A 26,556-nucleotide genomic window follows, 5' to 3' on the forward strand; every position below is an offset into this window, starting at 1 on the left:
TATCATTGTTATGGCTTTCTTATTCCTACTGTATGTCGTATGACTTTAACAGATTTTCTTTTTAATATTGGTAATAATGAGTGCACTTGGATTTGGTTCTGCTGCTTCAGAGCTTCTCTTCCTGAGTTGCAAGGCATTAAGAAGGACCTTAGTTCTGCAAGTTCACCCATGTGGTTAAACACTTCTACTCCTAGGAGCCTACCGTAGGGACATCCTGCAGCAAGTCATGCATGTCTTATATTTTCTACAATATATATATTGTTAGCTAAGCATGCACAGCTCCTTGCGGCCAGTGTTTAGCTCTTTGTATGTCTAATTTGATTCTATGCAGATTCACAGGGCTGCTTTTGAAAGCTGAACATTGCATGTTATTGTGAGGTATGTACAGATTTGGAAAGCTTTCTTTCCAAATAAATATAATGACGTGCAAAACTGAAGGGACTGAAGAAAATTTGCACATAGCTGGGAGAGTGAGTCCCTCGGACATGACTACATGTACAGGTGATGACAGCTGAGAGTATGCTCTGCCTGTGTTCCCAGGTGACAGGCACAAGCTAGCTCTGACCTTGCGTGGTCCTGTGCTTGAGCTAAAAAGAATTGTTGAGAGGCAGCTTGTCCAAGCTTGTGCAGAGCTCTGTGCTAATAAAGCACAGATTTCAGATGACCACTGGCTTACGTCCAGCTCGTCAAGAGCACATGCAGAGCTCACTTGTATCTGTCTAGACTTTCCTCTGTAGACCTCTCCTTACTTCCCACGTTGGATGACAACTGTTAACATCTATTACAAAGTGCACAGTGTGCTTTTGTGTGTGTGTGTGTAGGTTAAAATATGGATCTACAAGAGGGAGAAAAAAGATGCTAGAGAAGTGGAAAAAATGCCAAAACCACACGGTTTTGAATTCTCAAAACGAGCTTTATCCATTTCTACATTGGCATAGACAGTGAACTGTGGGAAGAATTGATAAAATTTAAACGCTGATGGGAAAGCTTTAAGTTTGTGCGGTAATAGCAGGCAGAAGGGGACAAGGTTCTTAGGTGGATATTAACTTGGCCATGGGCGAGTAAATTTTAGGAAATTGTTGGCACAATCAGTTTGTTAGATGCCTCAAGTTTTATTCTGGACCTACAGTCTCAGACTGCTTATGGAAATACAGCCCACTGTTTGATAGAAGTAACTTTGACAGGTGATGTGGCTACATAAAACGATCTTCACATATCTCTTACTTTGACTAGGAATGTTTATATAGCAGTTAATCCAAGCTGTCAGTATTGCCAGTGCTTGGTTTTGTCACAGTTAATTGATTTTGAGCTATTTCTACAACATATTATAGTAGGCAAAATACTGTCGTCAGCTTTGAAACTGAAAATGTATCCTCCTTTCTTGTTTTGCTTTCAGCTTACGTCAGAAAGCAACACTGTATGCAAATGCAAAACATTTTTCACAGGTGCTTGTTAGAGTCAGTCATGCTCCAATATTTACCCTAAGCACTGTTTTTTTATATTACAGACCAAAGCGAGGACTCTGATATCAATGAAGGCCCAGTTCAGTGTGGCATACTGCTGCTGCCTCACACTAACTTAAGTAGGAGCTGGCATTTTATAGATTTTCTAGCTAGTTGAGCGCTGCTACTTGAATAGATCTTTTTTCTTTTTTTTCGTGTGAGATGCTGACTACCTGCAAATACAGTGGCAGCTGATCAGCATATCTCGCAATTTCATTTAGCACTCATCTGGAAGTATCTTAATATAACTGGCATACTGAATTATTGTATTCACTTGCTTAAAGGCTAAAATTTCCCTCCCCACATTTTACCCTAAAACTAATGAATGGTTACTTGTATCTACTCTAAAAACAGGATAACCTGTTGCTTGCATGAGACACAGAGTTACCTGCAGATTTTTCTTCTCCCCTCTCACCTTTATGTGTTTCTGCCCCTCTCATACTTTTGGACCTACATGTTAGGTTTGGACGAATTTGCTAGAGGATCTTAGATTCAAAATACTTTCTTCCAAGTCTTATCCAAAAAGGCAGCTGAGTAAAGCAGTCTTATGAATTCCCCAACTAAGGAAGAGGCTGCAGCATGACTTTTCACTTTATTAAATGTAAAAGGTTCTACGTGGAAGGGAAGTTCCCTTTGTAGGAAAAACTTCCTCTGGCATTTACAATCATATGGGACGCAAATCCATATCAAACAAGCCTGATGCTACTCCTGGTGTTCCCCTATTTTCCCACTGTGTATTCCTCGCCTGTGAAGTCTTACTGAAATCTAGGTTGCACAATGATTTTCTAAAGGTTTATCAGCAAATATTTTGTTACGTTCAATATCATTTTACTGTTGCAAATAAAGAGGACTGTAGACTCTGATCCTCTTAGCAGATTGATAATGACTACGATATAACTGTCTGCATGTTGGAAATGTAAATTGCTGATCTTCAGGAAACTGTATGAACCAAGGCCTCTGAATTTTTGTGAAGTTTGACTCAGCTGGGATTATCTGCTAGGCATCAGTAGCTAGCTGGTAGGGACAGGTAAGTACTAGACCAGACTTCCCTGAGACTGCGGAATCTCTAGTGTATAAAGTAAAGAACAGGTTAGACAAGCATCTGTCAGGTTTGGCATAGGAAGAGCTGGGAAGTAGGAAGGGAAGAAGACTGGTGGACAAAATAACATTTCTTGTAGCTCTATTTTCTAGAATTCTATTAATTACTTTAATGACAGTATGGGTCATTGCCTGTCATTCTACCCTTCTGTTAAATCTGCTGCACCAAGGTGTGAAAAGCTTCTTTTGAACGTGATGGTAAAATCATCAGTTGAGGTTTTTTTTACCAAGATTAGGCAGTGGTCCCAGGTAGTGCCTAAGCTGATTTCTAAGAATACGCAATGGCACTAGCCTGAGATATGAAAACTGGAACTGAGACCACTCAAGTATGGCTTCTGTACTCATTTCAGATCAAAACTGGATGTGAAATTCCTAGCTAAAACTTTGAAACTCCATACATGTTTTATGCCTGTGATAGTGTTACCATGGCGCTTCTCTTTAATTCATCTGGGTGAAAATAAAAGTAAAAATGCTGAAAGTTAGTGACAGCCGGACCCTTTACCTAATTTACACATAATGGTGCATCACGTTTTGTAAAATCTCAGCTAAATCAGTCTGTATGTGAACAGCACCAATAGCACTGTATTAAGCAAAAGAAAACATAAGGCAGAGTGGAAGCTGCCAGGTTCAAAACTTAAGACCGAATTCCTCCAACATAAATACCTATAATTTTCCTGCTATTGATTATTCTTCTTGCTTTACATTCTTGCATATTTTGTCATAATTATCCTACAGTTACACTTGGTCACATGAGAAACCTGTGTACAATAGAAGTCAAATCCTATAATGGACAAATAATGACAACAGAACCCTGAATACTGGCATAAAATAGAAGTGAGATTTCAATATCAATTTGGCTAAGGCTTAGAAGTCAAAGAAAAACCAAGCTGAAGAGGCAGATCCTGCCTTCTCTTTATGAGCACACAAGAGGAGGAGGAGGAGAATGGACGTAGCGCTCTTCTCCACAAGCAGCAGACAAAGAAGTGGCAAGAAATGGTTTACTTTGTTGCCATCAAGATCAATTGGATGATTATGACTCTGGGACTAAAGGCTGATAAATGGTGACAACTGTGGTAAATCTCACTGTTGGTGTCTGTGCTCAAATCATGTGAAGAAAAAAGCACCAGAAGCTATGCTGGACACTGCAAAATGCCGGGGGAAGAATTCAGTTGATTTCCTTCCATTGCCTTTTTCCATCCAGTTTTAGGACTGGTGAAAAATTAGTTTTTAAATAATACTCTAATGTTATTTTTTTTCCTCTTCTTCAACAGATTTATGTGAAACATTAAAGGAATTAAGCTGCATCTGTGGAGCCATTACTGCTGCCGAGGGCTGCACTTAGTGTACCACATGATGAAATGACATGTTACAGGTGCTCACTTCCCTCTCTGTAACACACACCTGGCAAAAGCCACACTGTTCATCTGGACTCCTTCACTTTGTAACTTATGTTAATGACCATGATCTCACCCAATATTTTAACTGCTATTAGAAAGGCATAGCCTTATCAAGGGGAAATACAAAGCTGACCATATTTTGCTAAGCCTTTTTTTTATGCTGGTAACTGATGTGGAGATTGCATAGTGAATATTGTTTTATGATTTTGTAAATGGCCAATCACAGATAGACATCTTAATATGTAAGAAACATAAAAGGGAACTATATATTTCCTCTATTTCTTTTAATCAGTCGTGTAGAAAAAGCAGCTGAATTTAGGGCTTCATAAAACTGTTACCTGAGTTCTGAGTTTAATCATATCAGCTTCCATCTGGGAGTTGGATTCATTTAGTTCTTTGATTTCTTCATCTAACTGTTTAATTTCTTCATCATTTTCTATACCTGTGTGATATAAAAATAAAAAGGGGTGTTAAAATAATTAAGCTTTAAACTGGAGTTCAGTGAATTAATTATTTCCATATTTGAAAATAAATTCATTTCAAGTACAAGTATTAAAGTAAAAAAAAAAAAGTTCTTCAAACTTTTCTTCCGAAGTTAAACCAATGTATTTTCCTCTACTTTTCGTTTAGAAATTGTAGTAATTTTCCAGCCAGAGTGTTAAAAATGCCTAGAGGATCAATAAGGTACAGCTTTTTCTTTATGTGTACTGATTTAACTTTCTATTATAAGAAATGCACCTGCAACAACAAATTCTGCTCCACTATCCTATGTAATGTATTTGAAAGACTGTGACCACTTACAGATCTTCTGAAGGAAAAGAAAGTATCTTAACATGCTAATGTCTTCGCATTACTGCATTGTCAAAATAATTTGTAACTAATTCAAAAGACTTTTTTTTCCCAATGCGGTGAAATGTTGTTGATTCACTGGGTTATACTGTGATTCTTATGTTGCCTTTAATAATCTCACATGTAAGAAGGGTGTTATTAAATAATGATATATAGGATAATTTGCAAAATGTAAGTGATTTCTGACTTTGTGGCATAAACATTTAGAGAACATCTTTAAGGATTTAGATGGGAATAAACTGAAAAGGTATTATTGACTTATCCTTTAAATTACTGTGACAAGGCAAGAGATAGACCTCTTTTCTCTCAAGTCAAAGTCTGAACTCCTAAAGCTAGAGAAACTGGTGTTCCCACTGTCTTGTTCTGCATGGCAGATTCAGTTTTCAATAATTCCCAGGTTGTAGAGAAAATTACATCCAGACCTTCCACTCCCCAGTTACTAGCTACCGAACAAATGCAACCAGGACTTTTTCCAGCTGTGCTGGCAACGTGGGTTGCAATGGCTCCTGCGCTGTGTTGAACAACGCGTTTTCTATAAATGCTTTATGGCTCTCAAACACAGCCAGCACCAATAGTTAAGAGGGCAGTATCTTTAGGCATGCAGTCACAGACTATGTGACTACATAAAGTTTTCCAGGAAAACTCGGGACTTGGGCACCTCCCAGACAAGCTTTTTATGTGTTACTTATTTGAACTAAAGCACCTACATTTTGCTTTAATTGCACTTCAGCTACCCTGACTTTCATCCCAGGTACTTTCATCATCTTTCCTACAACTCAAGGTTCCCAGGAAGGATTGCAGATTATTGGAGACGAAATGGCACAAGGCCATCTACATCTGCCAGAGGTTACAGAGCCACAGCTCCAAATGAATTCAAGGGAGCTCATGAGGACTTGACATCTCTGGAAATCAATTCTTTTTCTCTTCCGAATCCTACAGCAATATAAGACCAACTATCCACCTTGGTGAATGAGATATGAACCAGAAAATTATAATGCTATATTCTACTTTTAAATATTTTAGTGGTTTAGATTTATGTAGTCATAACTCGGACCAGTCTGACCACTCTACTGCTGGTTCAGATTTCCACAGCACAAAATCCTTTTCAATTCTACTGACAATGAATTCACTATTTATACAAAGAAGATTTACATACATAAGAAAAAATGCCCATAGAGTAATGACAACTTTAGCTTACAAAGAAGTAATATTTAAAAAGGCAATGATTAAAACTTTACCATTACTGGCCCTCTGCTTTATTGTTAGCATTTGTTCTCCAGACAGCTTTGCTTTCTTCATTGCTGAAGTAGCTCTGGGGCATCCTGATAAACTGTGAACAGTAAGGAGCCTGTTAATTTTGACAGGTCATTGGAAGTAAATCTGTATTCCAAAACTGTAATAAAAACAGTGTCAGAGACAAAGTTTATCTTCACTGCCTGGCACTGAAAGAGTGTGTTAGTCTGGAAAAAAAAAAAAAAAGGCGCTTACCAGTAGTAATTTCATTATTTTACTCTTTCCTCCAAATTCTTTTTGTATAGACAGCTAATATAAAAGTCAGATATATCTTGTAAAACTACAAACCTGGGAACAACAGTCCCATTTTCTAAAGATGGAATGCTCTTATTAGAAAGTTTTATTTTAAAAACAGTTATAGTGTAAATACTCCCCTTTGAATTTACATATCTCTGCTCTGAACTTGCACCCTTTTTAACTCACCTGTTCAAACATGGAACTGAATGCTGAGAGAGGGGACACGAGCAACTTCTCACATCCAAATGACTTACTCTTATAAACTATGCTTTTCTTTGTGACTATCACCTACCAAGCTGGCTAAATTGCCCTTTTCTAAATTGTTTCTTAAAAAGGCAATAACTATGTGTTAGCTTTTTTGAAGCCCAAGAAAAGTCATTCCCATAAAAATGACCTTGCCTTGATGAGGGGTATATATCTTTTATAATGTATATTTGTTACGGTTATGGATGTAGACTCAGTTATCTCTCGTCTCCCACGTTGCCAAAATATTAAGCTTTTTAATTACATTGTACAAAACAGCTTGATAGCAAATTCAGTCTTAGGTTTTATTGTAACAATAAAAATAATTATCAGACAGTGCTCACTATTTATGAATAATTGTATGCACAAAACTATCCCCTTTTTCAAAATCACATCTTTAATGTAGTTACAGTATCATAGGTAAGCGGAAACTTATTCAATCTAATTTCACAATGGGAAACTATATTCTTATTTTGAGCAAGCTTTAGCAGCCAAGGGAATTTGGAAACTTACTAAACAATTCCCCATTGCTTCAACATTCACAGTTTCATAGCCACTGAAACAGAATAATGTCACGTATACCTCATTGCGTACAGTCACATTTGTAATTCCTCTTCAGATCCAATGGAAGACTTTTTTTTGCAACTTTAATTGTGTCAATCAAATTCAAAGCTTATACTCAAATAATCTCTCCGCAATGTTGAAAAGTTTCTGAGGAATGTTGTATCTTCGATTAAAAGCATTTCTTTAATGACCCATCTTCCTACTTCATAAAGTCTTCTAATTTAAGTATAATGTTTAATTATTGAAAATGTATCTCTGAAAGGCCTGGACTCCTATTAGCAAGCACAGTCATCTAAAAAAGGAAACTATTTCCAGAAAAAGATCTAAAAAAATTTCCTTTTCTCAGCAAAAGAATCAGTGTTCAATATTTCATACAGCTCTGTTACTGAGAAGATCTATAATAAAACAATATTAGTACTATCAAGAAATAGCATGATCTAGTAGCTTTGCAGTGTAGCCTAGGTGGTGGGATGCCAGAGTATTGTTCCAAGTTCTGCTACAGACTCACTGTGAGACCATAAACTGTCCTCTTGAAGTGTCAAAGGGAGCCTTGAGGAAAATTATGGAGGGGGAGAGGATTAGGCGTTTTGGGAAAAAATCACTGGGGCGTGTAACGGAATGAAAGATAACAGTATATGCAAAGTTTCTGCATCGTTTAATTGACTTCATTTTTGTATCCTTTCAATGGATGTAATGAATTTCCTTGTATTTTGCCCTCATTCTTTTTCAGGATATAGCATTATTGGGCCTTAAAACAACTGTGTTAGTTTACTCTCATCTTGGTAGCAGCCTTTTCCTCTCTAAAGGCCTTGACCGATGGCAACTTATGGATCCCTCAAAATAAATTTATCCCTCAAACAGCCTGTAAGTACAGCATTCAAACCCTAAACAAGCCAACGTGAAACCTGAATGCTAGAACTGCATACCTGAAAATGCAGAAGAGGTGTAAAGTTAACAAAAAAGCTTGAATTGAGGTCCCAGTGGGACTGGGAGTGGCTTGAGATTTCCAGAAGACTACAGGTAGGAGGAGACAGAAGACAAAAAGGGGTAGGTATGATTTTATTTGTCTCAAATATATTGAGATTTTATCGGTCTTCCTATGACTGGCAAACAAAAGAGTACAAGTGAAAGCCATTTCAGTGCTTTAAGAGTTGAGCAAAATATGCTTTAAACATCTCAAAAATCAAAAAAAGCAAGAGAAACTTCCTATGTAGTAGTTTTGATAAGGGTAACATCCTCACATCAAGTTTAAAGCCTTTACCATTGATGCCTGTCATAGGTTTCCTGTTACAAATGGAATTAGTGTGTAATCCTGCTTTGGTTTATTTTTTGTATTTTAACAAACCTTAAACTGACTTTTACACAAACATGGAATTCTACAGCTTGTTCATTCCAACAAAGAACTAGTAAAATTAATCACAGTTATCTCACTTGCTACTGCCATTATTCTCATACACATGAGAAATCATGTGTATTGGGTTTGCATGGCAAGGTTTTGGTAACAGGGTCTACAGGGGTATCTTCTGTGAGAAGCTGCTAGAAGCTTCCCCCATGTCCAATAGAGCCAATGCCAGACAGCTCCAAGATGGACCTGCCACTGGCCAAGGCTGATCCCATCAGCGATGGTGGTAGCACCTATGGGATAACATATTTAAGAAGGGGAAAAAACCCCAAACCTACACAACTGCAGCCAGAGAGAGGAAGGAGATATGTGAGAGAAACAACTATGTAGGCACCAAGGTCAGTGAAGAAGGAGGGTGAGGAGGTGCTCCAGGCACCGGAGCAGAGATTCCCCTACAGCCTGTGCTGAAGACCATAGTGAGGCAGGCTGTGCCCCTGCAGCCTGTGGAGGTTAACGGTGGAGCAGATATCCACCTGCAGCCTGTGGAGGACCCTATGTCAGAGCAGATGGATGCCCAAAGGAGGCTGTGGCCCCATGGGAAGCCCACACTGGAGCAGGTTTGCTGGCAGGAATTGTGACCCCGTGGGGGACCCATGCTGGAGCAGTCTGTTCCTGAAGGACTGTACCCCATGGAAGGGACCCATGTTGGAGCAGTTCATGAAGAACTGCAGTCCGTGGGAAGGACTCACATTGGAGAAGTTCATGGAGGACTGTATCTCACAAGAGGGACCCCACACTGGAGCAGGGGAGGAGTGTGAGGAGCCCTCCCACTGAGGAGGAAGGAGCAGCAGAGACAACATGTAAGGAACTGACCACAACCCCCATTCCCCGACCCCCTGCGCTGCTGCAGGGGAGGTGGTAGAGAAATCGGAGGTGAAGTTAAGCCTGGGAAGAAGTGAGGGGTAGGGGGAAGGTGTTTTAAGATTTGGGGTTTTTTTCTCATTACCTTGCTGTGATTTGACTGGCAATACATTAAACTTAATTTCCCCAAGTCAAGTCTGTTTCACCCATGAGGGTAATTGGTTAATGATGTCACCCTGTCCTTTTCTTGATCCATGAGCCTTTCATTATATTTTCTCTCCCCTGTCCAGCTGAGGAGGGGAGTGATAGAGCGGCTTTGGTGAGCACCTGGTGTTCAGCCAGGGTCAACCCACCACATAATGCAAAAGAAAATATAAACCCAGTTTAGTATTCTTTTAATAATAAAAAATGAGGGTGGTGCAGCTGTAATAAGTACAGTATAAACATCCGGAGCCATCATTTATCTGTGTCAGATTGTGAATGCCACAGGGCTTGAAGCTACAGCATTTTGGTGGGGTTGTGAGAAGCACCAACACCCAACTCCTGGCTCCCTCTGAGTTCCTGGTTCAGCACGAGCTGCCGCTGCCACAGAGACAAGGTTATCAACATCCAGCTGATCATCAGCACCTTGTCTATTTGAGATGCAGTGTGTCTTGACTCTTAATCTCTAATTTGAGAAAGAAAAGTGTGATCTGGCACATCATCCTTGAAAGCCAGCCTCTCCCATAATTTACGAATAGTATGAAAAAAGAATGAAGCTTTTAGATTAAAGTGATCAGGTCAGGTCCTGCAAACCTCCTGTAATGCAGGTGCTAAAATTTGAGGTCTTAATTTTTGCTGATTGGCCGGAGACATCTGACATCATAACACATCTTGGAAGCCCAGATTGGAAATGTGCATTTGTTGGGCTTAGGGACTAAATGGAGATGTGCATGGCTGGGACCTCCTCATGCAGCTTTGCTTTGCAGGGCATGGCACTGTCCATGAAACAGACATTTCTACACGCTCTGTACCTGTACGACTGACAGGTAGAAGGGGTTACTGGGTTTTACACCATGCAAGTTCAACCTGCATTAATCAGGCTTGTTTTTACAGGAAGAATTTATAAATGGACGCATGCAGAGGTAAAGTGCTAGTAGCTCTATAAACTCTACAAAATAAGCTCCATCCATATGTACAGCTACATCTTACCCTAACTGCCCTGAGGAGTAGTGACTAATGGGAACCCAATCATCTAAAAGGTATGAAGACTATATGCACAATTTAACATAAAGAGTATATGGTGATTGCATTTATTAGAGTTGAACACAACATGAAGAATGAATTTTCTTTCTTGTTTATGACTGTGGTTACATTACTGCAACCTATGCCTTGCCATATATTCAGTGCATTTAGAAAAGAAGGTGAAATCAGTCCCAAAATAAAAGGAAAATTAGTGGGGAAAAAAGCTTGACAGGGAAATCTAGCTAGTGGTGAGTGCACATTTACCAAGGAATTCAGTTTAAAAACAAAGTAGTGTGGGCTAAAATCCTGAGCTGCTTCAAGAATGTAATTGCACTGTCTTCAGGGATGCAAACAAGAGAGGCTGTCAGAGTGGAGGATCATTGATCAAGTGAAGCAATTGTCTGGGTGACTGATTTTAGTTATCTTGGTTCCAGCTGTGCTCTGTTAAATACATTTTTTGCCTCAGTAGACAGACACAGTCTGGTCCCTCTTGAAGCTGAAGAAATTGTACTTGGCCTGTCAAGTGAAGAAAATATTTTCCAAACAGAGAAATAGGGATATGGGAAAGGAGGAGACAAAGGTCAAATAAAAACAACTTTTATATTTGGTGTGTGTAGTGCTGAAGTTTACAAAGAAAGAAAAGGATGTAAAGAAACCAGAGCCTCAACTTGGAGTACCCAAAAAGCATCCTGAGGGCTAACTTTATAAACAGGGTAAGATGTTTATAGGTTTACTACCACAGTAATTTTTCAACAAGAAAATGAAACACTTTTCTTGTTTATTAAAAATAACATTGTCCATATACTAGAGAAAGGAACATGTCACATTCAAGGGACCTCTTTTAAATAGAGATAGATCCAAAACAAGCCCCAGATGGAAATCCTTTTGAAAACCAGGGAACTACAGATTACAGAGAAAACTACTGTGTTGTTTTGTTAATGGATGAAACTTTACTTTTATGACTAAGCTCCTGAGCTATTTGGTAATGTTTGAAGTTCAAGTTAAGAGATCAAACTCAGTGATCAAAGTAGTCCTTTCCTTGGTTTAATATTAAACCCATGAACCACTCATTTTTTCTATGTTGAAGGGTATCAGCTTTAGTGGTTTCCTTATTCCCATGTGTAAATTCTGCTACACACCTTAAAGGATGAAATACTTTATGCACAACTCTAGCAGAGATAAAAGGATCCCTCCTTGGCCCAGCACTCATTTTTATTTACATTAAAGGGTGATTGGCTTTTCCCCAGCGTCTTACTGAGCTGTGAAGTAAAAGGAGTCCCGGAGAGAGGTCTTGCAAACAAGGTAGTTTTGTTTGCATGGAGATTGCTGTGACTCACAGAGGAATCTCTCCTTCTTCCCACTGGCCACAAAACCCCAAATGCCTTTGTGCGGTGTTAGAAAAAATCATCTGCTCAGTTCAATTTCAGAATTCTTCACTGGAGAAGTATAATTCTGATTAATGTGGCCCTCTTTAGATCTTGTTCCCTGGCTAAAGCTTTTCTTTTTGTCCTGTGCATTTACAACTCACACCTGAATATTGGTGATGAAGAACTTTCACTTAAATTTTCAGTCAGGAGGGAAATCTAAGTTAAAAAGACAAAAAGCTTGATGTAACGTGGAAAGTGGCAGCTCCTAATCCAAGTTCCTTTCGAAAGCTGCTGGAATTTTATTCTGTTTAAATAAGTCTTTGCATTGGTTCCAGAACTAAGAAAAATTAAAACAGTACCCAAGTGGCCATAAAAGAAATACAACCATTATGTTTCAAACAAAATGTAAGGCTTTCAAAACTATTTTAATGATATCTGATCATTGTTTCCAAAAGACTTTCAGGAAAGAACTACTTTCTTATTTTACAGGGGGAGGGTTAAAGTAGTATTAAAATCCAGTCAGTCAAGCACCAAATGGACAACTATATAGAGTGGATGGGCATGACACCCAGAAGATGAGAGGGTATTTGGTTTTTATTTGAGATTTAAAAGCTGAAATAGTGTTATAGCTTAATTATGCCTATCTCTCATAACAAAAGAATAAAATGAGAATCAGGTAAGAAAAACAAAAATAGAAATTATGCAGAACTGTAAACATGGCCAAGCTGAGAAAAAAGGCTCTGAGAGCAGACTCAATTTGAAAGGAATGCCCCTGGGGCATAAATATACACCAGAAAAAGGATTAATGAATCTCGAAATGCTGGAACTGTAAGCACCGCCAAAGTTGCCCTTCAGGTGGGCACAGTAGTCCTGTGGCAAATTCACATCATATTTTGTTAATTAAAGTTGCTTAGTCAGCAAAGAGGCTCTGTAGGTGGGCTTCTCACATGTGTTAACAAGCTTTGACCTGTATCATCGCTGAAGAAAGGAAGAGGTTTCGCTCTTGCCCAATGATGCAATAATTCTTCAAAAATCTCTCACATTCTTTGGTGAGTGCGAAAGCACTGCAGCGCGTTACACAACTTACTGGTGGCCCTAGCACTAAGTTTGGGGAAGGAGTCTGCACTTATTGGAGTGCCACTGAGAGCCCCAGGAGCTGGGGGCTGGCAAAGATTATTAGCCTCTCTCCTGTCCTGTGATGGCACACAACCTGACAGATGACCTGAAGACCAGTGGATTTACTGGTCACTTGAACAGGACATGTACTGTGAAGAAGAAGACAGGCTGAGACTTCCCTGTATATGAGTAGGTAAGGTGTATGTCTAGCTACGTACCTCTGCTTAGTGCTTTTGGGCAGCTAAAAATTTCAAGTGATCTATTTAGTGGCCAAGCCCAGCTCACTTAGGCACTTAAAATGAAGGAGTTTCTCTAGGCACTTCTGTAGACAGGAGAGAGAAAAAAGGTACTTCAAGAGGAAAATTTGTCCCACCTGAAATCTAAAAAGCCATCCAGTCATCTTTGCTTTTTTTGTGGGCTATGTCTGGGGTAAGGACAAACAGGTTTATAACCAGAGAACTTCTGCTAAGTGCCTGAAATCAAGGAGATGTCAGATTGCAAGGACCTGTACAAATTACTGTCTGCTGTCATTTGTCAGGTCTGCTCAGCAAAATGATTTTTCTTGTTTATATTGTGCGGTCTGCTTTTTTCGAATGTGAATTTCATATTATTTTCTCCTTGACTTTCCCAAAGTAAGTAAACCTCTTCAGTCCTTTTAGATTAGCTCTCTGTTAGGAGTCTTCCAGTTTAATAGACTGTACTTCTGATTAAAATGCTATTCCACCCTTCTTCCAGCTCATGCTCAAAAAAGCTGGAAGAATTACCCACAGTCAAGGGGCCTCACCCTTTCAACAACCAGGCTCTGCATTTAGTCACTTCTGACTTTTGCCAAATTTCAACTGATCTGACTGAAATCTTCCATGATGGGTGTCTGGCCAGGCTCAGGTTTTTTCCAAACATCATAGGAAAAAAATTTTAATTTCTCAGAATATATTTATGTGCCACTATTTTGCCCATATACCTTGTTTTGTCCATAATGAGCGGGGAAAAAAACCCAAATAATTCAGGAAATTAACTATCTGTGAATTGGAGCAATACTTGACATTTCACGGAGTATTGCTCTGAGTTTAGAGATGTATTCTGCTGTCCTCATGAAAAATGTAGATTTGGCAGTGTTATAAGCCTCTGACAGACTGGCACTTGGATGTGCTCAGTAGATGTGAGTTAGCATTTGGCTGCCAGACCTTCCATGTACTTTGTGTGTATAACAACTGGGAGCGCCTTCGCTGCCATCAGCCTTGTTCAGGACTGCAGGGCCCGGAGCAGAAGGCTGCTTGCTGGATACAACCCCATTGAGACAGCCTGTCCTGTCCTGCCAGTACTCAGGAGAAGCTACCTGAGGGCCAGATACCCCAAATGCTGAGGACTGAGAAACACAGAAACACAAAGAAGGACTGAACAGGAGCCACAGGGAAAGAGAATGGAAGAGGGCCAGCACAGATGCAGTATGACAGGAGAAAGATGGGACGAGAAAGGTGTTGTGAAAATTGGTTTTAAAAGACCCTTTTCCCTCGAGCTTATGGGTCAACTAAAAATTCCTAAGTCAAAAACTCCTTTATACTGCAGGACCCACCTCACATTTTTTGGTTTAAATTTTTTCTTCTGTATGTATATTATTATTACATTTAATTGCCTTCTTGGAGATGCCAGCATACTTGCATGTCTGTCATCTTTCAGTAATGTCACCATGAGGACATATATCATTGTCAGTTGTAATTACTGTTAAATAGAGTGAGTTTGGTTAGTTCTTCTATACTCTCAACACTGTATGACTTTCTCCTGCCGAATTGCAATGCAGGGCTTGTAAGAAAAAAATAAGAGGTAGGTGGGAACCATCAAAATAGATCAATGGCAGGGAGGGGACAGGCAGATTAAAAACAAACAAACAAACACCCTAAACAACTTTTAAAAAACCTACCAGGGAAAAAGTGAAACAATGAGAATTAAGAGTGAATTAATGTTGACTCAAATGTGGCACTGTGTCAACTTATTGTAGCAACAAATAAAATGAAGGATAAGAGTTGAATTGACAAGAGGCCTGGCTAGAAATAGATGCAATCAAATAATTTAATGAGTTGCATATTAAAAGCTTCTTAGAAATCTGGAGTTTGACAGTATTTACGTTTTATAAATAGATAAATGGAGGAACAAGAAAATTTTCCTCTCTGCAAAGTTTTTACCATTTTCAACACTATCTTCAGTATAGCATAGGAACACACTCCAAAAGTGCTTTTTAACCTTTGGTTCCCTACAGATGGACACAAATTCCTCATAAACATGGTATTTCAGGAGTTTAGAGCATCCTGTGAATTCATCTGGCAGTTTGGATTCTTTGTGTTTTAAAGGATGCTCACAATTATTTTTTTGTTGTTTTTACACAAGGTATTTTATCATAGAATCATAGAATCACAGAATGATTAAGGTTGGAAAAGACCTCTAGGATCATCAAGTCCAACTGTCAATCCAACACCACCATGCCTCTTAAACCATGCCCTGCAGTGCCACGTCTACACGTCTTTTAAATACCTCCAGGGATGGTGACTCCACCACCTCTCTGGGCAGCCTCTTCCAATGCCTGACCACTCTTTCAGTAAAGACATTTGTCCTAATATCCAATCTAAACCTCCCCTGATGCCACTTGAAGACATTTCATCTTGTTCTATCACTAGTGACCTGGGAGAAGAGACCAACACCCACGACATATCATGACATATCTCCTTTTTGCATTGTGGTTCACGGCACCAAACACTGTATGAGTATGCACTTTCTGATAGCTTTAATTTGCCTTAGTCTGTAGTGAACATTACATCATATATATCTCTCTCTATATAGAATCTCAGATCTGATATAACTTTACATTATATTTTCAGTTGTTTAATGCAATTTCTAAGTCTTCCTCCGTGCACTTATTTGCAAATATCAGAAAACATTTTTTTAAATTCAGGTTTTATTTCAAATAAGCTTCCTATCCTGCTGAAAAGCTGACACCTGCTAGTAACCAATTACCTCCATCTAAATTCTGGGCACTTTCATTTCTCCATGAACTGAAAGGAGTGGGTGCATTTATTATCTCAGACAACTCAGTGTAATATAAGTCCTGCTGTCATACCTATAGACACAACACTGTGCCATCGCAAAGGTTATTTCAGGTCTAAGACTCCGCAGGACTGATTTTGCTCAAATAACAGTGGTTGCAAGCCTATGTACAAAACAGAAAAATCAGAATAATCTGAGGGATTGTCATGCCCTTTGTAACCATATAGCTCATTTCTACAAGATTCATTCACTGAACTAACGCTAAGTGTTTTTATGTTTTTAAATTATCAAAGCTGAGAAATGCTGATTCTAAGAGAGGATGTGACTTCAGGCACACGACGACTGAAAGCTCTACAATAATTTAGGAGCAAATTTTCAGCTAGTAGCACATGTTTGGAGATGCAGAGCATCTGGATTACAGAGCTACCACCCCTTTGGCACTCTGCATGTGAACACCCACCCCAGATAAACCCTGGGGTGATCTGCTGTTCTTTGGACACAGGCTCAAGCTGCAGCTCTGAGCACCGGGAGGTTTGACCATAGATGGCACTTACAAACCTTTCTTTCAGGAGCTGACGTCAATGACAATATTTATTTCTAGCAAAGCATATTTCATGAGAAAAAGGTTCTGCACAGGAAAATATACATCTCCATCCTTCCTTCCTCATATTTGTAATCTCCTGAATGCTTTGAGCGTTTGGGAGCTCAGAGGTTCGCTCAGGATCTATCTCTGTTAGTACTGGTATCTGACTGCTTTTAGCAAGCAGCTGCTGAGGGCATCTCCTGTCTTGAGTTTTCATCCTTTTTCTTTTAATCTTTTCCTAATCTACCTCTTCTCAGGCTTAGCAATGCAGCTTTGCAGCTCAGAGCTGTGACCAACCTAGAATTTTCGCAGGAAACAACACCAGCAGTGCTCCTTCACCTCAGGACATGCACGTGAGGCAATGGCTGAACAGAGTGCACAGCTATTATCTTCCTGCAGGCTTTCTGACAGCCTTACCATTAACTAGGCCCTCCTATGCATAAAGTGGATAGCCCATAACGGTCTTACGTAAACATTTCCCATAACCACCTCACAGGTTTTGCATACATTCCTTCGGAAGGCAAAAAGCACTGGATGATGTCCATTACTTCCTCCCAGCACATCTAGATATTTTGCAAACACAGTGGCATGCCCTTGCTGCTGAAATACAAATCCTATTCTATAAATTTGTTTATGGATCTTGGAGTCCCACTGTCCTCAGTGAGGATACAGGTACACTAAAGAAAAACTCCCCTTCTCCACATTTTCATCTCTATTTAGCATTAGCTTGTAAATAGGGAAAATATTTATAATTTTATCATCTCTTCTATATTATAGCTCTATTAGCATATGTTTTTGTACCGGTTTTGTCTAGGATAGTTTTTTTTATAGTAGCTAGTATGGGCATATGTTTTGGATCTGTGCTGGAAACAGTGTTGATAAGGGGTACTAGGGGACGAAAAGCTGGACATGAGCCAACAATGTGCACTCGCAGCCCAAAAGGCCAACCGTACCCTGCGCTCCATCAAAAGAAGCGTGACCAGCAGGTTGAGGGAGGCGATTCTGTCCCTCTACTCTGCTCTGCTGAGACGCAGCCTGCAGTGTGGTGTCCAGCTCTGGAGCCCTCAGCACAGGAAAGACATGGACCTGTTGGAGAGGGTGCAGAGGAGGGCCACAAAAATTATCTGAGGGATGGAGCACCTCTCCTGTGAAGAAAGGCTGAGAAAGTTGGGGTGGTTCAGCCTGGAGAGAGAAGGCTGCAGGGAGACCTTATTGCAGCCTTCCAGTACTTAAAGGGGGACTACAGGAAAGATGGGGGCAACCTCTTTAGCAAGGCCTGTTGTGACAGGACAAGGGGGAATGGTTTTAAACTAAAGGAGGGTAGATTTAGACTGGATATAGGGAAAAAACATTGTACTGTGAGGGTGGTGAAACACTGGCACAGGTTGCCCAGAGAGGTTGTGGGTGCCCCATCCCTGGAAACATTCACAGTGAGGTTGGACGGGGCTCTGAGCAACCTGCTCTAGTTGAAGATGTCCCTGCTTACTGCAGGGGGGTTGGACTAGATGACCTTTAAAGGTCCCTTCCAACCTAAGCCGTTCTAAGACTCTATGATTCCATGATAACAGGGATGTTTATGTTCCTCCTGAGCAGGGCCTACACAGAGCCAAGGCCTTTTCTGCCCCTCACCCCACCCCACCAGCGAGGAAGCTGGGGGTGCACAAGAAGCCGGGAGGGGACACAACCGGGACAGCCGACCCAAACTGGCCAATGGGATATCCCACACCATATGGCGTCAGGCTCAGCATATAAAGCTGGGGGAAGAAGGAAGCGGGAGGGGACATTCAGAGTGATGGCGTCTGTCTTACCAAGTAACCGTTACATGTGATGGAGCCCTGCTTTCCTGGAGATGGCTCAACCCCTGCCTGCCCATGGGAAGCAGTAAAAAATTCCTTGTTTTGCTTTGTTTGTGTGTACTGCTTTTGCTTTACTTAGTAAACTGACTTTGTCTCAACCCACGAGTTTTCTCACTTTTACTCCCCAGATTCTCTCCCCCATCCTGCTGGAAGAGAGGGACCAAGCAGCTGTGTGCGGCTGAGCTCCTTACTGGGGTTAAAACACAACAATTTTCCATAGGAAAGGAAATTTAAAAGCCACATTACTGTGTTTGAAATGGGTGAACATTGGTTTAAATAAAAGTGGGCAAGAGATGAGAGCAAGAACATTGTTTGAACATCGTCTGAACATTGTCTGAAATGGCATTTCTGAATGTAATTTCCACTGAAGTCAGCACAAGCACATTTCCCCTTCTGTGCTAAAGAGCAGGGTTGCTAAATCCAAGTATATTCTGAGAAAGTCCCCAACTGATGGTTGTATTAGAAATTATGCCATCCAGAAAAGTCTTCTTAAATCAAATATGAGGATGTAAGGGCCTGTTCAAGAACCAAACCAGAAAGCTACAGTATAAATACCAACACATTAATTTACAATTACATTTCATTATAACCTATTTAATTTACCTATCTACTGACTCCATGCTTACATGTCTTCCAATTTGTTTTCATATTGCTGGTAGGTCAACTAATTTGACACTGGCCTCTCCTGCTAGCACAGGCTCCTTTTTAAAAAATAGTACTTTTAACCCTATGCTTCAAGTCCGTTCCAATAACCCTCTGTTGCCATTCTTTCCTATGCAAACCTCCTTGACAAAATAAAACTGTTCATATGAATTTCTGAAACAGAAACCTTTTTTGGTGCCTTTGCTCATAGGGTAGGATTCAAAGCTTACTGAAATTTGTGACTTTTTCAATTGACTACTTATTTCTACTTCAGAAGCATGTATGTACAAATATGCATATATTTAAATTCCAGACTATGTAATAGCAGTTGGAGCAGGTTTTTAACTAAGCACTGATTTACCAGCACCATTGATATCAGTGGAATTACACCATGTGTACAAGGTGCAACAACAGTTCTAAGAAATCTTTGTGTCAAAAATCTCAGCCTATATTTTTTTAATTAACGCAACAGTTGGCACCATTTTCACAAGCCAGTCTGCCATTCCAGTTTCCAGAGTATTACAGCTGCTTGGATAACAGCACATTAACAGCTGTTTATGAAAGGCAGAATATAAAATCTCAAAGAACACAGTAAGGACACTACACATACAATTAATATTTATGCTTAGAGAAGTCTGCTGTTAGGAAAATATTTGTACTAGGAAGAAGAGTGACCTCTCAGAAGAAAAGCAAGCTGTACTGCCAAAATTGAAGACTTTTACCTAGTACTTTCCTGGGAACTTTTACTGACCCAGTTAATGGCCATAGCCCTGCTTTCTCCCCACGCATGCTGGACACAGCTATACCTGCAAATGGCTGTGCATACACCTGGTTTCAGTGTGTAATAGTCATAGCATTGCTTCTCTTCAGAAGGTGGCATTTGAGATTTACAGCCATAGCTGTATAGCAAAATGTTGTTAGAGGTAGAAGATGAGACCACAGCCTATTAAACAGATACACTAGAGTGAGGCGATATTCCATCCTTGGATAAAGATATGCATAATCTGTAGTTTAGGTGGGACTGGACTCCAGTTTAGGACACCTAGGTTCAAACGTTTGTATAGATTTTATATCAAACTTCCATAGAGCTCTGGGGCCCATTCATTTAACAAGCTAGCACCCTGCAAAGCATGTTCAGCTCTCAGCTGTCACAGTCAAAAAATGGGAGTGTCTCACAAATCTTCAGTCATTTTTGCCAGCCCAATATGGCCATCTTACATGCCCCATCAATACTTCCAAATTCATAGACAGGGCAATCCCACTCCCCGTTGATGCACTCAGTGACATTTACGGTACAGTTCTGATCAAAGGCAGGTGTCTACTTCACAGGTGAAGTGAACAACTCTCCAGGATCCATTGGCTTCATTCACTGGAAGAGAAGCAAATGCACCTTCTTCACCTATGAGCAGATTATTGAAGTAGGTGAATTGTTCTGAAGCTCAAACCTATGTGCAGAGTTTGATTCAGTTGTCCATATACAGGCATGTAGTGCCATTTGAGAAGACATTAAGGCTGGTAAATATGACACTGGGCCTACCATGGCTGTGTGCCTTTCTGAGCAACAGCTGGAAATGATGTCTTATCCAAAGGCATCTAAAATGGCTTCGAGTGCTTTTCTTTGTGTGAGCAAATGAACTAAGCCCTTTTAATGGCATCTTAATAATTCAACCAGAATTAGTCATATTTTCAAAATAAAATGGCTTTTTATTAATATCACCATAGATTATGGAAGCTTCAAGATATTGTTAAACTTGCTCACAACAACTGAGAATATTGGCGCTTTGTTACATCAAGACAATTAAGTAAGATCAGTCTAATTCAGTCAGCCTTTTAAAGCAACCTTTTATCTTCTGGTGTTGTCCTCTAACAATGGACCTTTTTGCCCCCAAACTGGTCTTATAAGGTAAGCCTTCTACATATCTCAGTTTCTGCTTACAATAATGGTACTCAAGAAAGCACACGGCTGCTATGTGGCTAAATGTCATATTTAGGTGTCTCCACTGAAAAAAAAAAGAATTTAAATTTTATTTTTATTTCATGTTTTCACATGAAAACATGCCTATTTAAAAAGAAAAAACTCTAGGTACCATTTGCTCCTTAATTTTGAAGAACAGTTCAATTTAGTATCAGTACTTTCTTTTTAGAAGTTAGTTATTCTTGTTGCAAGAATCTTCACCTTGAAAATGTAAATACTCCTTGAAAGAAATCTCTCAGTAATTATATTGTAACTTTCAACTAAAGGTAAAATAATTTCAAAATTTTAATGATGGGTCTCTTTGAGTTGAATAAATGTTACACCATTATGATGAAAGCTAAACCAAAATATGATCACTAATACTGATATTTTACTGAAAGTCAGATACTTAAATCCACATGTGGACACATGCACAAATGGTCAGGGCTTTTGCATCTGCCACTCCCTAAAGCATATAGGAGCTGCAGGCTATGTAATACACTTGACCTCTTAGGTAGCACCTCAGGTCATATGGTAGGTACCATAAAAACAGAGTAGGAAACCAGTTCTGAACCTAAACAGTAAATAGGAACTACGTAACAAAATCTAGAGAGGTTGCGGTAAAGGTAAGGCTTTTCAGCTCTAAAGGGTTGTCAAAGAAAGAATCAAAGGAAAGAGTTGCAGGCAAGAGAAGAAGAAGTACACTTTTCACCTCTATATCTAGAACTCGCTACAAAACAAGATCAGGTTGGTTTAGTTAACTGAAAGGTACAGAAGTTCGACTAGGTCTGCCTGGAGAAGGGTGACAAATTAGGCACATCAGCTTGACAGTCGAAGAGTTTTATATTAGTGATTATATAATAAGAAGTTTGCTCTGGCATTATAGTCATGTTCAGGCTGAGATTCCCACCCAAAGCTCCAAGAACAGCCTTGCTCCCTCACAACCTAATATCTTAAATGGCAGCAAGATTTATCCCTAACAGACTTTCCACTTTCTCTTCCTTGATCTCTTAAAAGCCTTGAAAAATGTCATCACTGAAGTTCTCTTATTTTTGCCAAGTTTATGAAAAATTTGGCTTGGTATTTCTTTTGTCAAATATTTCTATTCCATTAATTTTAATTAATCTGCTGTATTCGATGTTTATTGTTTTGAATGAACATTTTAATTTCCAAATGAATAAAAGTACTTTGTTTTTATGGAACTGGTTCCTTAAATTCTTTAGTTCCATGCTCTGATGTTTGGGAATCAACAGTGTGTTACACCTCTGAAAATCAGGGGGATTCAGATATGTATTACAAAGTCTATCCTAAGGTAATTTGTCCAGAGTCACTCAATTAAGCAGTAGCAGATTTACAGTCATTGTCATGCACACTTTTTTCCCTAAAATTTTCTGTGTATTGTAGATTCAGATTCAGGTCTCTACCTGCAAGGACTTGCATTAAAAAATCGTGTGTCTTGACTTCCAGTTATCTATAAATATATGTAGGAAGATTATTTTTCAGAATAACCACGAAATTCAAAAGGAACAGAGCAATGCCGTGACAAAAAGCTGTATTTCAAATCTTGCTAATCTAATTCAAATAACAAGCATACATGAAAAATATAAGCCATAGTTACTCACCTACGATGAGTAAGAAAACTACCACTGACATGTCCTGAGCCATCACAACCTGGGGTTGGACATGACATTCCTTCCGTCTTCACTGACTTCCAAGAGAACTGTGAGCCATTTAGGTACCCATCCTTTTGCCTTTTGGCAGCTAGAGGACACCCTGACGCACTGCGATGGGATGCATATTTTCCAGTTATATGACCCTGACCATCACAACCAGGAACTGGACATCTGGATAGCAGATAGATGAGATAAACTTTATTGTCTTGCCATCATATACCTGGTAGCCTCTACAACAAAGTCAAAATAAACCCGACATGAAAAGAAAAGAACCATCATGCACTGTGGTCTTAAAAATAATCAAGATACCCTTTAGTGGGTAAAATTACAAGCAGAACTTTGCTAATATGTAAAAAAAAAAGTTATTTGATAAACTGTAAGGAGGCTAGCCAGCAGATGAAGTCACAGCTGTTGATATTGTGCAATTGCAACAAAAGGATTGAGAGATATATTTGAATTGCAGGTGTTCATTACAGTAAATATCACACTGGAATTGAAATGTTGGCTACTGAGCTCCGCTCAGCAGGGAAATTGCCCATAAAAACTCTGTAAGCATAAAATCCCACTCAGTATAATCCTTAGTGCATTTTATTTATGTGTATGGAATCTAAAGAAGACTTGTCTGAAGTCGTGAAAATGTTAGGTAGAAACGGTTAAGTACGAAGTGATCATAGCACCTCATCAGAAATGCTGAGCACCTTTAACCACTCTCTGAATAGGAGAGATTATAACAAACTATGCGCTACAGCCTAGAGAGATCAATGAAGGCAGTTCCGTATTCATCTGACGGTTTTCCTTACTTGTGAATTCCCCCATACATTTGCCCTGTATACTTCTAAAAAAACAAATAACCAGGGTTAGAAGGAACAGGTTAGAATCTTCAAAGTGAAATGTTTAAAGAAAATAATGTCTTTTTCCAGTATGCTGCTACATAACACATGTCAAAACATGGCCGGTTACTTCACTGTTTGTCCTACACTAAAATATTGCTGCGACCGTCCACTGAGGATCCAGTCCTGAATAGTCTAAGCAGTCACTAAATCCGCTGAGTTCAGCGGCCACTAGTATCAGGGCACCTTACAAGAAGAAAGCAAGGCCTACAGGTAGGCACTTTTCCTCTTGCAAACTGCATAAACAGTCAGATTCGTTGCAGCAATCTCATATAAATACTCAATTCTCTGTTCCCGTAACTACTTTATTTAACATGTGTGGTTTGCCTATAGTATGCAAACATGTTTAAGGTTTTTTTAGGAGATAAAGATCTACGTAATTTTTTTTAAATTTCATGTGAAAAACATATTTAAAACTGTTTCTAAGTTATAGAATATTGTATCCTTGTCTAGAATAAATCAGCACAGATCCCTGATTTCGCAGTTCAATCATAGAAATCAGTGTAGCTATCTGCTCTTGGATAACTATCACACAATAAATTTATGCCTTAATAAAAAGCTGAAGATAATGTATGACCTTATAAAACACATGAAGGCCCTTTGACAATATTTATTCTCACCTAATTGGCTCTTGATCTTCTTTGTCTTCCTTGCTTTGTGCTATCCTGATTCCACTTTTCTTTGCTCGCGGACAGCCTGAAAGACTGAGTGAAAGAAAAAAATTTAAAATGCAATTTCTCATTCTTGGGTACAGTTTACAAGGGATATGCTTTCGATCTGAAAAACTGGCAGAATAGATAATGCTGCCTGATTTCCAAAATCAAAGCTCAGGTGGTTTAAATAAGGAGAGCTGCAGTATGCAACCACAAGGGGGAATCCGCGTATCTCGGTTTGTGATGCAGGGCAGGACTGCAGACACTGTGCAGACCACACACACATGCAGTCCCTGAGGAGCCAGGGAAAGCAGCTCTTAAACTCTCTGCCTAATAATCCCTCCAGCTGACTCAGCAGCAGCAACGACAGCTTTAAAAGGAATAGAAGCTGATGTTACAGGGAGGAGAGACGTTACGTCCTCTGTATGTCTGAGAGGGACGGAAGAATAGGCTCAAAAAACAGGAGTCTTTGGATCTCTTGGTAGGACTAAAGATTTCTCTAGGGAGCACATTAGAAACATTATCAAACCTTCTCAAATGCCATGTAAGAATCCTATAGAAGGGTTGAATAAAACCACGGCAGAGCTTAGAGCTGTACGTTGTCTTCCCGAGGAAGAGTTCAAGTGCTCAGAACTCAGCCAGACAAAAAGATTTGGTAGACACAAAGTTATATGTCAGGCTAAGCAATGTTACATTTAACTAGACACCGAGAATGCTGTTTTTAGCTACACAAGATGGAAAAAGATATATCTATTCCAAGATTTTACAAGCTCAGCTTTCCCTCTGCATATGAAGAATTCATTATAGAAACCATTTAGTAGACTTGACAATGACTTTAATAGATAAAGATTTCAAGTAGTTGCTATCTGAGGACACAAATATGTCCACCCAAAAATCATGGTTTGTCCTCTATTTAAATGTTATTTCCATCTTAACATATCAACATTAAAAAAAAAATCCATCAGTAGAACACCACCTTCAAAAGTATTGAGATGAGAGACAAAAGGGTGTCGCTAAAAAAAACATTTCCTTAGAGCACAAAACAAAATAGAAGATTAATTTTTTGTTTTCAGCATGACAAAAGGTACTTCAGTGTTGTATAGCACGTCCTGTCTTCAGGAAGAAGAGACAGAAAGAGTGGTATCAAAATTTTCACTTATTTTGCTCGTCAAGACCAGTGAGGACTGGGAGGAACAGAGAAAAGGGTGATGTAATCACAGATGGAATTCTGTGTTAGTAAATGAAAAATAGACAAAAATAAAGTTTACATGTTGCAAAGTCATAAATAAGTCAAATGAAGAAAGGGAGGAATGTTAACCCAAGATATTGGACATAGTGTATTACCTAGCAACTTTTAGTGAGACGGCATAGCTACATCTATACTGGTAAAGAGAAGGGACCTAGGACTGCTGTTTTGACCCAAGACCAGTAAGCTCACCTCTGTACAGCTAAACTCCCTGCCTCTGTGAAGCAGGACAGCTACACCTACATTGCTTATAGAGAATGATCTGGACCCATGCTATGCCCCAAATCATATCTAGGAATTGCCTGGGAGAGTTTCAATGGCCCAGGGTCAGTACCATGTCAGGGGACATGCTAACAATTTAATAGTGTAGGCATGTGCACTCTGATGCTTGGACCTGTGCTCTCATCCCATTTCATTTCCTAGTTTATGTACTGACCATTTTTCTTTTTAAAGCAAGCTGCTGTTTATTCCAACTTGCATAGTGCACACCCAAGGACCATAGTTCCCTGTGCACAACCTCAACCTCAGAAAGCCTGTGCCACTGAAAAAGAGGTTTTTTTGAAAATAATAATATCATAATCTGTAAGAAGACAGAGGCAGGAGGAGCAGAGTCTGAGGGATTTAGAATAAAAGAAAGCAGGCTCTGGGGGAAGGGGGCGGTTCGGGAACAGGTTGACTTATTGCTCCCCATACAACTTGGACTGCAGAAGGCAAAGGGGAGAGGACAGGAGTTACAGATATCCCTAGCTTATCTGTGAGATTAGTCATACCCACTGTGTGAGAGCAATCTGGTTTTGCATCTGGAAGCTAAATAGTTAATAGAAATGCCTCAGAAAGCAATACTTTTTTTAGTAGGTGTACAGATGGGTACGCTTGTAGATGATGACATTTTCATAACAAAATCTGAATGAAGAATTTCTGCCTTGACTA

General features: G+C 39.5%; 1 protein-coding gene across 4 annotated transcripts in view; it reads right to left on the reverse strand.

The window, feature by feature from the left end:
• The window catches only part of MYT1L (myelin transcription factor 1 like), a 237,359-nt gene that overhangs the window by 2,345 nt on the left and 208,458 nt on the right, over positions 1–26,556 (reverse strand). For all 4 annotated transcript variants that reach the window (XM_064447981.1, XM_064447978.1, XM_064447979.1 and 1 more), the window contains 4 exons: positions 24,348–24,431; positions 22,787–23,008; positions 6,085–6,176; positions 4,336–4,439 (listed from right to left, as the gene is read on the reverse strand). In XM_064447981.1, coding sequence (XP_064304051.1) covers positions 4,336–4,439; positions 6,085–6,176; positions 22,787–23,008; positions 24,348–24,431 — 502 coding nt within the window. The remainder of the gene's footprint in view (positions 1–4,335; positions 4,440–6,084; positions 6,177–22,786; positions 23,009–24,347; positions 24,432–26,556) is intronic.

Source organism: Phalacrocorax carbo, chromosome 3 (genome assembly GCF_963921805.1).
Source record: "Phalacrocorax carbo chromosome 3, bPhaCar2.1, whole genome shotgun sequence".
Lineage (NCBI taxonomy): Eukaryota > Metazoa > Chordata > Aves > Suliformes > Phalacrocoracidae > Phalacrocorax > Phalacrocorax carbo.